The sequence below is a fragment of the Andrographis paniculata genome, unplaced genomic scaffold, assembly GCF_009805555.1.
Source record: "Andrographis paniculata isolate CXL003 unplaced genomic scaffold, ASM980555v1 Contig52END, whole genome shotgun sequence".
NCBI classification, from domain to species: Eukaryota; Viridiplantae; Streptophyta; class Magnoliopsida; order Lamiales; family Acanthaceae; genus Andrographis; species Andrographis paniculata.
Genome location: NW_026137587.1, coordinates 5,469,437 through 5,483,640, shown reverse-complemented (window position 1 = coordinate 5,483,640; position 14,204 = coordinate 5,469,437). Strand labels below are relative to the sequence as shown.

The 14,204-nt window shown below is 41.1% G+C and overlaps 3 protein-coding genes across 3 annotated transcripts; 1 reads left to right on the top strand and 2 right to left on the bottom strand.

Annotated features, from left to right (window-relative positions):
- The first annotated feature begins 2,117 nt into the window (after positions 1 to 2,117).
- Positions 2,118 to 4,760, top strand: LOC127254488 (ethylene-responsive transcription factor RAP2-12-like). Its single transcript, XM_051279604.1, has 3 exons — positions 2,118 to 2,625; positions 3,476 to 4,368; positions 4,483 to 4,760. The coding sequence occupies exons 1-2, from the start codon at positions 2,361 to 2,363 to the stop codon at positions 4,366 to 4,368; spliced, it is 1,158 nt and encodes a 385-aa protein (XP_051135561.1). The 5' UTR covers positions 2,118 to 2,360; the 3' UTR covers positions 4,483 to 4,760.
- A 518-nt stretch (positions 4,761 to 5,278) lies between these two features.
- On the bottom strand, positions 5,279 to 8,356 carry LOC127254824 (protein SCARECROW). The gene is made up of 2 exons (XM_051280126.1): positions 6,196 to 8,356; positions 5,279 to 6,118 (listed from the first exon to the last, which is right to left on the bottom strand). Exons 1-2 carry the CDS (start codon positions 8,190 to 8,192, stop codon positions 5,665 to 5,667), a joined length of 2,451 nt encoding a protein of 816 aa, XP_051136083.1. The 5' UTR covers positions 8,193 to 8,356; the 3' UTR covers positions 5,279 to 5,664.
- Positions 8,357 to 11,398: 3,042 nt separating this feature from the next.
- On the bottom strand, positions 11,399 to 13,654 carry LOC127254917 (pentatricopeptide repeat-containing protein At4g32450, mitochondrial-like). Its single transcript, XM_051280265.1, has one exon. It carries the CDS (start codon positions 13,263 to 13,265, stop codon positions 11,565 to 11,567), a length of 1,701 nt encoding a protein of 566 aa, XP_051136222.1. The 5' UTR covers positions 13,266 to 13,654; the 3' UTR covers positions 11,399 to 11,564.
- Between the last annotated feature and the right edge of the window lie 550 nt (positions 13,655 to 14,204).

Genomic DNA, 14,204 nt, shown 5'->3' with positions numbered 1-14,204 from the left:
ATATTTATTTATTTTAACTGGAGAATAGAGTGGACAGAGTGATCAGCTCAACCATACCATACCATACCATACCTTTAGTACTGCACACCACACCACACCACACACATGTACATACAGTCCAGCCTTGTCTATTCTCCTGCTGTGGTCCAAAACTCCACTCCTAAAATATCTATCCCTCCTCCCTCCCATCCACTACATAAATACATTACATTTTGTTGCCATAGAATGGAGTGCAGTGCCTATTGTTAGTAATTTCCTATTATTATTACTATTAATGTTGTTGACGACTTCATCCTTATAAGTCAAGAAAATTCTCTCACATTATATCTCCCGATAATAATCTCGAAAATTCCTAATACTCAAGTGGCTCTGCTACTATACTAAGAAGAAATTTGAATTTCCAAAATAAATCATTCCTCATCCAGTGCCATTTTGCTGCTTAGTACTACTACTACTTACTTCCTAATTAGTAGTATTACAAGTAGGAGTCGACTAAATACACAAGAGTTGAGATCATCATCAGCCGTACCCTAAAATTCATCACCCTACCCTACGCCACTATCACTATGTCTATGGTTAGTTACCCATCCAACTTCTTCTATTCTATTGCTGCGGGTTAGACCCGACCCGACCCTCCCTCTAACGGATAAGTCTAAGCCTCAAACACGTAGACTCCTCCTCTTCCTTTAGATAAGAAGAGATTTCTCAAAATAGTTACACAGTTTTGAAATTTTCGTAATAATTAAACTACTAGTATTAATGTCGTAATGTTTTTTTTCTTAAAATAATTGAATAATATCATGATCCCACAAGTATTGTGCAACAGTGTCTATACTTTCTTGAATTTGTAACTCTCCTAAAAAGTTTACAAGAGTGAGTGTGTTTTCCCGGATTTTGATTGATAAAATTTGGGTGGATTTTATATATAAATAATTTGTTTTTGACAATACATTTAAATAATATTTCATATAATAAATACATTATGAGATAAAATATATATTCGAAAAATACAAAGTCTAAATAGTAAAAATTAATAAATTTTTGCTATATATATATACACACACGCATAAATTTCTCAAATGTTTTAATTAATATCCTGAAATTTATATTTTTTATTTTTCAAATATGCTCTGAATAAATCAGAGGTGTCCTTAAGCAATTTCTCCAACACTTGTATATATACATTGTGTTGATATATTTTTTTACGAATTAATGTTTAATTAAGTTATATATCTTTTAATTTAAACATGTAGATTTTTATTATTATTATTTTATATTGACTACCTATATAGAAAGAATTAAAGTAATAATAACAATTTTATAATAAAATATAAATTAATGTTTTAAAATTTCATTTTACATATTAAAGATTTTCATAATATACTACTATATTGTAATGGGTTTGGATTATGAGTTTTCACATCCAATCACAGCTCAATTGTTTGTACATTGATATATCGATAGATAATCTGAATTTACTCAGAAATATTCATTAAATTAAAATTAAAATTGAAGTCATGTAACAAGTTTGTGATGCATTTGTATATTATTCCTAGCCCCTTTTCCCTACCACATTGAAAGTTTGCTCCCATCCAATCCAATCCAATGCATTTAATCAATTATTTATTTATTAATTTAATTAGTGAGTCACGCCTTCCTACAGCTACAAATTTGATTTAATAATTTCATAAATAAATAAATAAATAAAAAACACGGTACAATTATAGATGGCCGAGAATCGGGAGAAAAGTGTGCGTGTGCCATCCACGTGCCGACTTCTACATGCAAATTCTGTTACAAATAAAAATAATAAGTAAGTAAATTCAACAAGAGCATATGAATTATCATTTGAAAGAGGAAATATACAATGTATGCATCCATTATTGCATTTCTTGATTTGAGTGTAACAAAACTATCAATAAACTATTCCCCAACTTGTTGTTTGGAGCTGTCCCCAATTTTTATATTAAATCAGTGTAAACTATTTCCTTTCTTGTTTCACTCATGGTTTATTTTATTATTTTTAGCATCATTATTTTTCATTCTCATCTTCTCATCAGTCATCCATTCCATGTATTTTAAAATTAAATAAATAAACTGGCCCAAGGTAATATTTAACAAAAAAAAAAAGGAAAACTTTTGTTGGGATCAATTTGCTATTGACTCTTCTTCTGTGTCGCTGATTACTTGTTACTGCCTTCCAACCATTTTCCTCTTCCTCTTCATCTTCCACCATCCGCCTGTTTCTGAACTGTCTTTGGACTCAACAACCCTTCTTCCATTTCCCTCTAACTACCTCTCTCCAAATTGCTTGCTGCAAAAAAAAGCAAAAACTACAGCTTTATATGTAATCTGCTGCCATGTGCGGTGGAGCTATAATTTCCGATCTCATTCCGCCCGTCAGCCGCACTTCGCGCCGCCTCACGGCCGATTTGCTCTGGGGCACCCCCACCTCCAAGAAAAAGAATATCCCTGGTTATTATCATTCCAAGCCCATCCTTCATCTCGACCATGATTTCGAGGCTGATTTCCAGGAGTTCAAGAATTACTCCGACCATGAGGAAGAAGACGACTTCGGTGATAAAATGCCCTTTCTCTATGCTTCCAAGAATACTTGTTTGAAAGGTAATAAGAAGGGGACAAAAATTATATTAAAAATTATGATCAGTTTGTTTCCTACAGCAGCTTCGTTTTCTATTTGATTTTGTGAGGCTTTGTTGGATCTCATGTTTTTTATCCGAGTTTATGTATTTAACCATTAGATTCATCTGCAAGATAGCACCCTTCTTTATTCAGTCCATGTTTACTTGGCAAATTATTGAATTTTACTGACGGTGTTTTTGATGCTTCAGATTGATTTAAATTAAAGGAGATGATAGTAAATCAATTATAAATCATTGGTATGAAATTTTGTATATTTTGACAGCTTGATTGCTTGGTAAATTTTTTATGTAAATTGTGAAGATTTGGTTTATCTTGGTTGATCCAGTTTTTAGATGATATGTGTGCAGTCAAGGTTTTTCTTTCACCTATAAGCATATTGCCTATTGGAATTTGGAAGTATATGCCTGTGTTTGGAATTATTGGGGTTTTCAATTTATTTGCTGGATCAAGTTTCATTCATTGGCATCAGACTTTGAACTTCTACTGTCAAGATTCAACTTCTCCAAGATCAATCTAGTTATTTGTTCGGTTGTTTTTTTGCTGTCTTGACTTGATTCGTCGATGTAATACTTGTCGGTCTGGAATTAGAAAAGCAATGAATCAAACGACTTCGATATATACTTGTCAGTTTTACGTTTTCATTCCTTAATTGATGTTCTTGATGCCAGAAGAAGACTACAAGGCTCAATATTTTTGCATATGTATTTTGCTTTGTGGGGGTTCTAACTCGCTATCTTGATTAAATCTCAATCTATTCAAATCAGGTCTCAGATCCATACTCAGCTGAATAATTTGTTTCTTTCCTTTGAAGGTTTGAGCTCAATAGATTCTGATGAAGATGCTGAAAACTCCTCAAAGAGAAAGAGGAAGAATCAATACAGAGGAATCCGTCAGCGCCCCTGGGGGAAATGGGCTGCTGAGATTCGTGATCCAACAAAGGGAGTTCGTGTATGGCTTGGCACCTACAACACTGCTGAGGAAGCGGCACGAGCTTACGATGCTGAGGCTCGAAGAATTAGGGGGAACAAAGCTAAGGTTAACTTTCCTGAAGATACTCCCCCACCGGCCTCAAGGCGAACAGTTAAGGTGAGTTCACATAAAGTGCCTCATATGGAGAATCAAGATTCAGTTCGCCCCAACATGAATGAAAATATGGATTTCACTAATGTACTGAATGGCGAGCATTATGATTCCTTCGATTTCCTGGAAGAGAAACCCCAACTGCTGCAGTATGGGTCGAGTGATGCATACAACAAAGCTGGAAATATCACGATGAAACCATTCGCCCCCAACGAAGGGACAAATGTTTACTTTAGCTCTGATCAGGGAAGCAATTCTTTTGACTGCTCAGACTTTGCTTGGGGCGAGAATTGTGCCAAGACTCCTGAAATATCATCCGTTTTCTCAGCAATTGTCGAGGATGATCAATCCCATTTCATGGAGGATGTTGTCCCTGCGAAGAAAGCAAAGCTAAGCTCTGAAGAGGGAGTTCCTGTCAACAACGAGATTGCCATGAATGAGATGTCTGACAATCCCTCTGCATTAGACTCCCAGATGAAGTTCTTTCAGATGCCGTATCTTGAGAACACCTGGGATGCTTCAATTGAGGCCTTTCTTAATGGAGATGCAACTCAAGATGTCTCCAATCCAGTGAATCTTTGGTGTTTCGATGATGTCCAGGCTATGCTTGGCGGTGTCTACTGAGTACGTGTACATGTTACTTCTCTTTCACTGTCGATTGCTTTTAGGCAAGCCATGTTTTCTGTTTTATGAATTTATGGCGTGTTCTTGAATGCTGACAGTTAATTCTATTTTCAGGTGTGTTTGCTGCAGCGATCATTGTGACAAACAATAAGATAATAAAGAATGCTCAAGTTTGAGCCATGGATGGGTTTCCATACTATATCTCAGGTTATTGAGCAGAATCCGTTTGGTGATTGTGTTTGATTTGTGATGTAGACTCTTTTTAACTTTGGGAGGATAATGGAGACGATGATGATGTGTGTGTGTGTAATGTTGTTGTATGAGAACATTATTATAGTACGCTTCTGTGAAATCCTATTATTATTATTATTATAGTTTTAAATTAGACTTTACTCGTCTGGTGTGTGTGTTTCTTTGTTGCTGCTGTCTATGATTATAATCGAAGAAGGAAGTCGGCATGGGGAAGGGCAAGAAAAGACAAGGCGATGGATGATGGGATATTATTGTTATTCATATATCTAAAGAGGAGTTGGGTCACAATCATCATCATCATCATCATCATCATGTCAGCCGATTCTTACATCGAAGTGGCTGCTGCTGCTTGTGACTTGTCAGCAGCACCAACAGTAACATAGAAAAAGGAAAGAAACAATGAAAATCAGAAAATATAATACTCCCTCCGTGTCCACGTATTTGTCTGTCCTACACGTACTATGTTATTTTTATTTCTTTAGAAAATAATTATATATACTTTAATTTTATTTTAAATTTTTTAATTTTAATTAAATTAATTAATTATTTTAATTTATTTTAATTTATAATTATTTATATTATAAAATAATTATTTTTAATTATCTACTGATTACACGCACGTGGAGGGAGTTAGTAGGATATAATGAAGAGAAAATTGAGAGATTTGATGAGCAGAAGAAAGCAAAGCCGGGCCTTGTAGTCCTTACACCATTGCCATTACAGTCCATAATCTAGTCTCAAGTGAAATGATTGTACTATATGTATGCTTTTACAATCTCAAACAATCTTCATCTGATCATAAGTAATACTAAGTGCGTGCGTGCATGCATCAGCATCACAACTCTCAACTCACTCTCCCTATCTATTGCAATGTAACTAAACACAACTATTTAATTAATTAATTAATTTGATAAGCATGATGCTATCTTTGTCAAATCTGCTATCAAAATGCCTGCCTGCCTGCCTGCCTGAAACAATATGGACTGGTCTGAGGCAGGCCAAGCTAAAAAAGAAGAAGACGACGACTGGAACAAGCAAGCAAGCCTAGCTATGGCGAAATGCAGAAGCGGGGCGCCAGGCGGAGGCAGTGAGCAAACAGAGATCCTTCCAGCCAAGCTTGAGAGCTCCATTCTCTTCCACCAGAGTGTACCCATCGGAGGGGAACATTCCGAGCAGGAGGCTCGCCTGAGCTGCGGCGTTCCCCGCCAGCGACACCCCCTTGAACCCACACTCCTCAAGCTTCTCCCTCCAGTTCCCAAACTTCACCTCACCTCCACCCCCACCATTACCCCCCACCCCCAACACGTTCCTGATCTCCCTCGACAGCAGCTGCTGCTCCACCACATGCCTCTCCTCGCTCTCCTCCCCGTAGCACGCTCCCAGCGAGTCGAACAGAGCCGAGTAATAATGGATCGCCTCCACAAACCTCCCCAAGAACGACCCCGCCGCCTGCCTGCTCAAATCTTGCTCCACAACCGTCACCACTTTCGGACACAGCCTGCCCACCCCACAACAACAATGCTCGATTAATACATACTTACATGCATATATATATATGAGGGCGTACATACGTACCTCTGCAGCAGCCACAAAGTGTTGGTGTCAGACCCAGTGACGTCATACAGAGAGTGCTGCAACCAGTGAACAGCAACAGCCTCCCTCTTGCTCACATTCAGCTTCTCCGGATTCAGATTCCCAACTTTATCAGCCAGAGCCATGAACTCAAACGGCAAACCTAATTTCTCTGCAAAATCCGACAGCCTCTTCCCCGTCGCTTCCAGAGCCTCCGCGGAATTCCCCAAACCGGTCAGCCGGACGAACGGCGGGCCTCCCGGCCTCGACGCCAGAATATGGAAGAGGCCCGGCCACTGTAGGCCCTGCATTATGTCCAGATCGATTATGTGCACTCGATCCTCCCTCTCGAATGCCTCCTGAATCGCCTGGTTCGCTGTGAAGTGGGAGAACTTGACGAAGGGGCTGATCCCGTTGAAGACTTGGAAGGCGGTCGCCATTTTCGACTTCTGGCTGCTTGGCAGAGGCGGCAGCGCTGCGTAGATGCCCAAACAGGAGCTCACTATTCTTGCAGACATGGCCTCCGAGAAGTAGGCGGCGACGCGCTGGGCGGATGTTCCGAAGGGTGTGGCGAGTTGGGAGATTTCTAAGAGGATCGTGTTGGCCTCTTCCAAGTTGTCGGCGGAGACTGCCTCTGCGCATTGTAGGAGTAGGGTTAGGAGATGCAGGCCTTCTTCGTCCTTCTGCTGCTGCTGCTGCAATTCTTGTCTCCTTTCTCTGCAGATGGCGTTGGCATTGATGTTTACATTGATGACTGGTGGAGAGGCTCCCGTCGTTGTGGTTGGCTCTGCGGATGGACTCTTCTGCTGCAACTCTTGGGGGCGGGTGGCTTCCGATCGGGTGACGGACTCGTCGGAATGCGGCGCCGTGGAGAAGGAAAGAGCGGCGGCGGTGGTGGGGGACTTTGCGGGGGTTAGGGTATTGGTTTGGAGGTAGGTGGGTGGAGAGGACCACTGGTTCAAGGGCTCAATGTTGGGGCCACCATGGGAGAGTACGTGCAATAAGGAGTTGTTGTTTTCGGCGTGCAGTCGGAGCGGCGGCGGCGGCGGAAGCAGCTCCTTTCTGCGGCGGGTGGTGTCGTCGTCGTCGGCGGGGGCGCCGAGAGAGCGGAGGCGGTATTCGAGGAGGGCGGCGAGATTAGGGTTGCAAGGGTAGATGATCTCTCGTACGTTGAGGATAAGCTGCGGTACGGAGACATGGTTGGAGCTGTAGATTAGGTCTTTTATGATGCCGTCAATCCACGCCGTGGTGTCGTCCATGCCGGAAGAACTGGAGCTGCCGCCGGCGAGGAGAGGAGGAGGGGGAGGGGGGAGCTGCAAGGCTCCTCGGTTTCTATCCGGAGGGAATAACGGCATGCCGGAGAAATCGCAGACGGCGGAGGAAGATTGGTGATGGAGTTGGGTGGGGTAAGAGGTGGTGGTGGTGGTGGTGGAATCCATGTAGTTTGCAGCGGCGGCGGCGGCGGTGGCTGTGGAATTGGAAAAGAGGGGAGGGAGAGTAGCATCTGGTGCAGACGTCATTATTATATTGAAATTGGGGGAAGGAGGAAGCATCATCGTCATCGTCATGGCGGGAGTAGTGGAGTAGTTGGGAGAAACTGAGATTTGATTAGGACTGTCAACCACCCCTCCTCCTCTGGCCCAATCGCCATTTTTACCGTTCACCGGCCGTCGGAGAAATCTGGAGACGCCGTGGAGCTCCGTATCGGCGGCAGCCCTCTTTCTACTGGCGGCGGCGGCAGCAGCAGCCGCAGCTTGGGGAGGATGAGAAGTGATTATGGCGGTGGCGTTGGAAGGGTTTGGATGATGAAGGTGGTGGTTATCGAGATTAATCTCAATGCCGGCGGTGTAGTTGTTGGAGTTTGAGTCCCCGGCGATACCGAGCGGAGGAAAAGCTTTAGCCGCCATAGATGATAGAGGAGAAGAATTAGAAGATCGATGTGAGGAAGTGAAGATGAAGGAAGGGTTGTAATTAATGGTTATAATTAGTTGCAGGAGCATCGAACCTCCATTGTTGGATAAATCAAAGAAACTGGAAAAGGTGGAAGGATCCAAGGGGATGAAGGCGAAGCGCAAAGGGTCGAGGAGGATTAGGAGGAGGAGGAGGAGGAGGGACTCGCTTAGACAGACAGCATTGGGATTCTGCGGTCTTCGTTTAAGCCAAGCCTAACTACTCCCTTCACCTTTGTTTTCTTTCTCTCTCTTGGTTGCAGTTGCAGGGCAGGGAGAGAGAGGGAGAGAGAGAGAGAGAAGACAGACAAGTACAAACGCTTCAAGACACGGGAAGGGAAGCACAGCGTAGCGTTTGACATTTTGCATCGTGATTGAATTCCATTGAATTGAATTGAATAGAATAGGAATGCTCCTTCTTCGCCTCGAAAACCTAGAAAACGCAACGTAGTGTTTGACATTTTGCTTTCAACGGCATCATCGCCCACAGCTTTTTACCATTTTTGTCGTTCCTATTTATCTCGTTTTATCTGCTTTACTTTCTTTGTCTCCTTCCACTCACATCTCTCTCTCTCTCTCTCTCTCTCTCTCTCTCTCTCTCTCTCTCTCTGCAGACACAACGTCTTCTCAACTCAAACAATAATAATAATCATCTACAACCATGCATACATACATACATACATACAGCAGCCTAGCATGTTCTTCCTATTTTTTTGACTTTATTTTTTCTCTGCATGGTAGTATTAATTGGTATGTGCAAAGGAAGCGGATTCGTTCTGATATGGGTGTAGAAAACAAGAGGAACACTTGGCAGCTCCGCTCACTCTCCTTGAAGGAAGAGAAGAGAATTAATATTGGTAATGGTATCTCCATAGCTGGTACCTCTCAGATCAGATCAGATCACACAGAGTTGGATGATTGAACAAGCAGCAGCGGGGGGAAGAAGAATCGAATATTAAAGCAAAGTGATGAGAGCAAAACCAGGTTGATTAGTTGAACTTGTTCTTTGATATATATATTATTGGGTGGGTGTGAATGTGATATACATACTATTATGTTTCTCATCTCATATCATGTCATCTCAGGTGCCACAGCCAGCTGCCAAGTTAAAGGAGAGGATTCGAGACTGAGTTGGCTTGGTTTACCGATCCATGGATGGATCTAACCTAGCTAAATTAAGCAAAAATCTCACATATATACATACATACATACTGGATTAATAAATAATAGTATCTGATTAATAAATATGCATGCATGGTATAATACCAGTACACCAGCAGCAGCAGCAGCAGAAATTAAGGACAAGAATACACTTGGGAAGCGCGCACCCTCCCCTCCCCTCCTCTCTCATGATCGATATAGATATATAGATGTTAGTTGTGAATTTTTGTATTTTATGTATGCATATGACGAGTATTGTGGTCCTGGTCTTTTTTCAATTTAAGTAGGAGCTAGCTAGTAGTAACATGAAATGTCATTTATATATGTTTTGCAGATGGATCGGATCGGATCGGATTGGATATATTTATATATGCTTAGAATAGATAGATAGATAGATAATAAATACAGATAAGCAGCAGCAGGTCAGGTGTGGGATTGATCGATCAATTAATATTATTCCCAAAGACAGACATTGCATGCATGCATGTGCATTTTGTGCGCTCAAAAATTAAATGATATGCCTTCTCTATTATAGTAATAGTATATAAAATTCTACTGCTAGTTTTTTTGTCTCTTCTTCGTCAAATTCCCACCAACTGAATTAGTAATAAAAAGTGATATGAAAGAAATGTAGTAACTAATAAAGTAGCTGTGGGTGAATGAATTTGATCGTATCAAAAAATCAATTTAACAGACAAATCTCAATCTCATGCATCTACGTACTTAGGCTGTGCATATCCTATATGTATATGTTGCTTGCTTTTCCCACACCTACAGCTATAATAGTAGTAATAATAATAATAATAATATAATATACTTAGCTTCTTCAGATCAAATTTAGTGAGTCTGACTGACTAACTTTGTGTTGGAAACTTCCTTCTCAAGGAGAAAGGAAGCAAGCCTTTTTAGCATCCTCCACCACCACCACCACTATTTCACGAATCGCGATGCACCATATACATCTATCTCCACAATTCAATTCCTTTTTACTTTTGATTTGGATTTGTGCTCGTGTGGTGCTGTATGTATGTATGTATGTATGTATTCGTGTGCAGTGTCCCACTCCACTCCCACGCATTTCAAGGGAGATGGACTGGAAGGCAGGCCTACATCTACAACACCACACCACTTGTAAATATTAATACAAATACAAATGCACCCTAAGCCTACTTATCATATACATAAATAAATATTCATCAGAAATTAGACCACAATTAATTCAAAGGGCTGCCCAAATTTACATAAATCCATGTATAATAATGCTAGTACAAGAACAACAGCAACAACAATATTATATAAATATGCTACTTATTAGAGGAGACCGTGCATGGCCGTTTTCCAAGAAAAAGGCTACATATAATAAATAATGTTGGCTGCAAAAGTCGAAACGCTTTTTCACATTGGATCCATTTTAGACTATACTCTACTCTGCTCTACACTACTTTTCTGTATACCTTCCCCTCCCCTCCTCTCCTCTCCTCTCCTCTCCTCTCCTCTTTACTGCACTGCACTTTTTACACACACACACACACATATATATATATATATAATCTGCCAGCAATGAGAGAGAGGAAAGGTTGACCGCAACTGCTACGAGTCAACAGCAACAAAAATTAATTAATATCATCATTTTCCTAATAAATGTTTCCTCTCAATACAGATGCACTTGTTTCAGGCGTTTGTTTTATATCTACATCAGATATGCATCTAATCCCATGTATTTGGGGCCACCCGTTTGTCCTGCAGATTCCCCATCTTACCAATGTTTGATTGTTTGTTTGGCTGGCACCTTTCTCAGACCAAGTAAATCCATATTTCTACCACCAATCCTGATTAACCATCCACATGTTCATTCTACTAGCTGAAAAAAGTTCAAAAGAGGGTTCACTTTTTTATCAAAAAACTACCCCACATTCACCAAGTAGATTGAATGCTAACAATCATCCAACTACACATAATATAAAGGCATCATCAACATACTCTACACTTGATCCTCTCTTGAATACCCAAGGGGGATTCTTAACTAAGTGCATAATGCCAATTCCATGAGCAACACTTGAGAAGAATTAAAGCATTACAAAATAACTATCACTGTGTCAACAACTCCAAATATTGATGCCCAATAAATTATCAAAAAAAAGAAGAAGCTATTTCTCCCCACATAATACAGTGTGTAAAGATAGTATCTTTACTCCTACCCTTCATGTGTCTTAATCAAAGCCGAAAAAATGAGCCACTATCTCAACAAAATCTGGTATACTTTTACCAATAATCGTTGCAGTTGCACCTCCCATCTTCAAAATGATGAAACCTCTTGCTATCGCGCATGATAATTGCCCTGCCAACAATCTTCGACATGATCTTAAATACATTATGGCAATCACAACAAACACGAAGATTCTTGATTATACGCATGGACGACCGAGCTGGACTGGTCAGGAGACCTTGGGCAGCCGCTAATCTCTCACTGTGCCCCATAAGTGCCTCTTCTTTCATTTCTGGGTCAACATCGTGGAGAATAAATCTGATGTCTGGTACATAACCAGCCTCTTTCATGTGCTGCTTCAACACCCATAGCAATTCATATAGCCTTTCATGGTTTGGGTGAGATCTGTCACCTGCTCTGTACTCATGGGCTCCCCTGGTTGTATCTAAGAGATTTACGCTATTTCCTTTCTTGTTTTCTCTCTCTCCCACAATGTCACAGGGCTTTAAGGTTACCAGGCCTGCCCTTGACTGCTCATTGCAATGTGAGGCATCAAGAAGGTCGATAAGTTCCAAACATCGATCCCCAAGCTCTTTGTTTCCATGGATTCTTGAGAACTTCATCAAGGTTTCCCATATACCTACTGTCGGCTCCAATGGCATCTTTTCAATGAATTCCAATGCTTCATCCAACCACCCTGCATTTCCCATCATATCAACTATGCTAACATAGTGTTCCATAGTAGGGATGATGCCATAACCCTTCGTCATAGACTCGAAATGCAGCATTCCCTCAACAATATCACATACAACACCGCAAGCAGAGAACACTCCAATAAACATTTGTCCATCGGGTTTTAATCCTGATGTTTTAAATTCTGTAAATAACTCGATTGCTTCTTCACCAAGGTCATTCTTGGCAAGTCCAGTTATCATGTTGTCCCACGATGTCAGATTACGTTTAGGCATTTCATCGAACACTTTGAAAGCATCTTCCATGGAACCACAATCAGAATACATCTTTAAAATTCTATTGAACGACCTGACTTCAAGGTGCAAAGTGGACTTCAAGAGGTGCTCGTGGACAGCTTTGGCCGCATCCAAATCTTCTTTGTCACCACAAGCTTTGATCAACATCATGTACCTAGGCAGATCAACCTCGACACCCTCGCCGTGTAGCCGTCCTAATTGTTCCACGGCTTCCTTCAATTTTCCTTGCCTGATAAATTCATCTAAATGCTGTAGGCTGCTGGTGGTGGTTTGAACCGGAGTTTCAGCTTGCTCCACAGTTAATTTCACGTCACTCGGCACTGAAGAATAAGGGACATAAGTTTGCGGAGCAAATTGTCCAACTGAATTCTGCAGCTCTACTGCACCGTGATTCCGAGGCGGCATCCCAAAAGTCCCCCCATCGCCACGGCCACTGAAGATTGAATTCACATTGTGCTGGCCATTTCCCCCATTGGACCCCTGAAATCGATCCTTCACGTTTTGATTTCGATGCATATTGCCGCTATGTAACGCACTACTCCGATGAGCAGGACTATCACCCAATTGAGTATTCCCATCCCGGTCATTGTGATTGTAACTTGTGCTGTCCTCGTCAACACGACGATATTCGTAAGAAGGATCGGATGTTTGAGCGAGGGTGGTTCCGAGATATCTTGCAATAAGAGGAGACGAAAATTGAGGGGTTGCAGATGCACGTAGCCTGTGCAAAAATTTGAAGTATTGCGGAGCAGCTCTTGCAGCGATCATGGCAGAGAGGAGCGTATTTAACTAGGGTTTCGAGGGAATAGGTCGACTGGAGACGAAGCCGCCGTACAAGCAAACGATGTTCCTTCAGTAACATAGACTTGCCCAGGCGGGTTCGACCGGCGGTCCAACCGCCGGTTTGCAGTTCGAACCGGCGGCTTTTTTTTTCTTTTTCCCGAGCCTTGGCTGAAGTCGTGAACGGCGGCGAAATGTGGCTGATCGGCTGTGATTGGGAAACAATAGCAACTCTGGGCCAACAGCAGCGATGGGGTGAAGGAGAAGAAAAAGGGGAAGAAGAAGCAAAAAGAAGCGGGTGCAAGGATTGGGAAGAAGAGGAAGATGCGGCGGCGGCGACGGCGACGGCCGTAGTTAGGTTTAGGTAAGTAATTTGTTTTTAAAATATACTCTCGAGTAAATTTATAGTACTCTTTTTTTTTTTTAATATGACGTCTGTAGTCATATCTGTGTGTAAAAAATGTTTAAGGCCCATCCCGGCCCAACCAATCTCATCATACTATAACTCTTATGTCGTAATAGTCTCCTCCATTCCAAATAGATGTCAGCTCCAACAGAACAATATACAAGTCATGGCCTAATGTTTTTTTTTAAATAATAATTTTACTTTTTTCTTTCGATATAATTTATCTATATTTTTTATTTTCGTTAATTTTTTTTTTCTTACTTCACAATATGTCAAGAAGTGTTCAAACTTTTGAACTATAATTTTTTGAGATACACAAACTAAGCTAGATAGAGAGCTATTCAAATATCAATTGTTGATTGAAACAGTCTATCAACCACACAAAAAGTCAATGAGGAGGCATAATCTTGAATTGCTCTCATCAATCAAGTCGGAAATTGAAAAATTGATAAAACTTGATCTTGTCGCGCTATTCGCTATTTGAAAGGGGCATCTAATATTGTCATCAATCGTAGCAAGGT

Excerpts from the sequence above, each read along its gene's own strand:
- LOC127254488 (XM_051279604.1), top strand. The coding sequence starts at position 2,361 with ATGTGCGGTGGAGCTATAATTTCCGATCTCATTCCGCCCGTCAGCCGC. Across the intron at positions 2,626-3,475 it reads CAAGAATACTTGTTTGAAAG|GTTTGAGCTCAATAGATTCT; the intron begins GTAATAAGAAGG and ends TTTCCTTTGAAG.
- LOC127254824 (XM_051280126.1), bottom strand. The coding sequence starts at position 8,192 with ATGCTCCTGCAACTAATTATAACCATTAATTACAACCCTTCCTTCATC. Across the intron at positions 6,119-6,195 it reads ACTTTGTGGCTGCTGCAGAG|GCTGTGTCCGAAAGTGGTGA; the intron begins GTACGTATGTAC and ends TGGGGTGGGCAG.
- LOC127254917 (XM_051280265.1), bottom strand. The coding sequence starts at position 13,265 with ATGATCGCTGCAAGAGCTGCTCCGCAATACTTCAAATTTTTGCACAGG.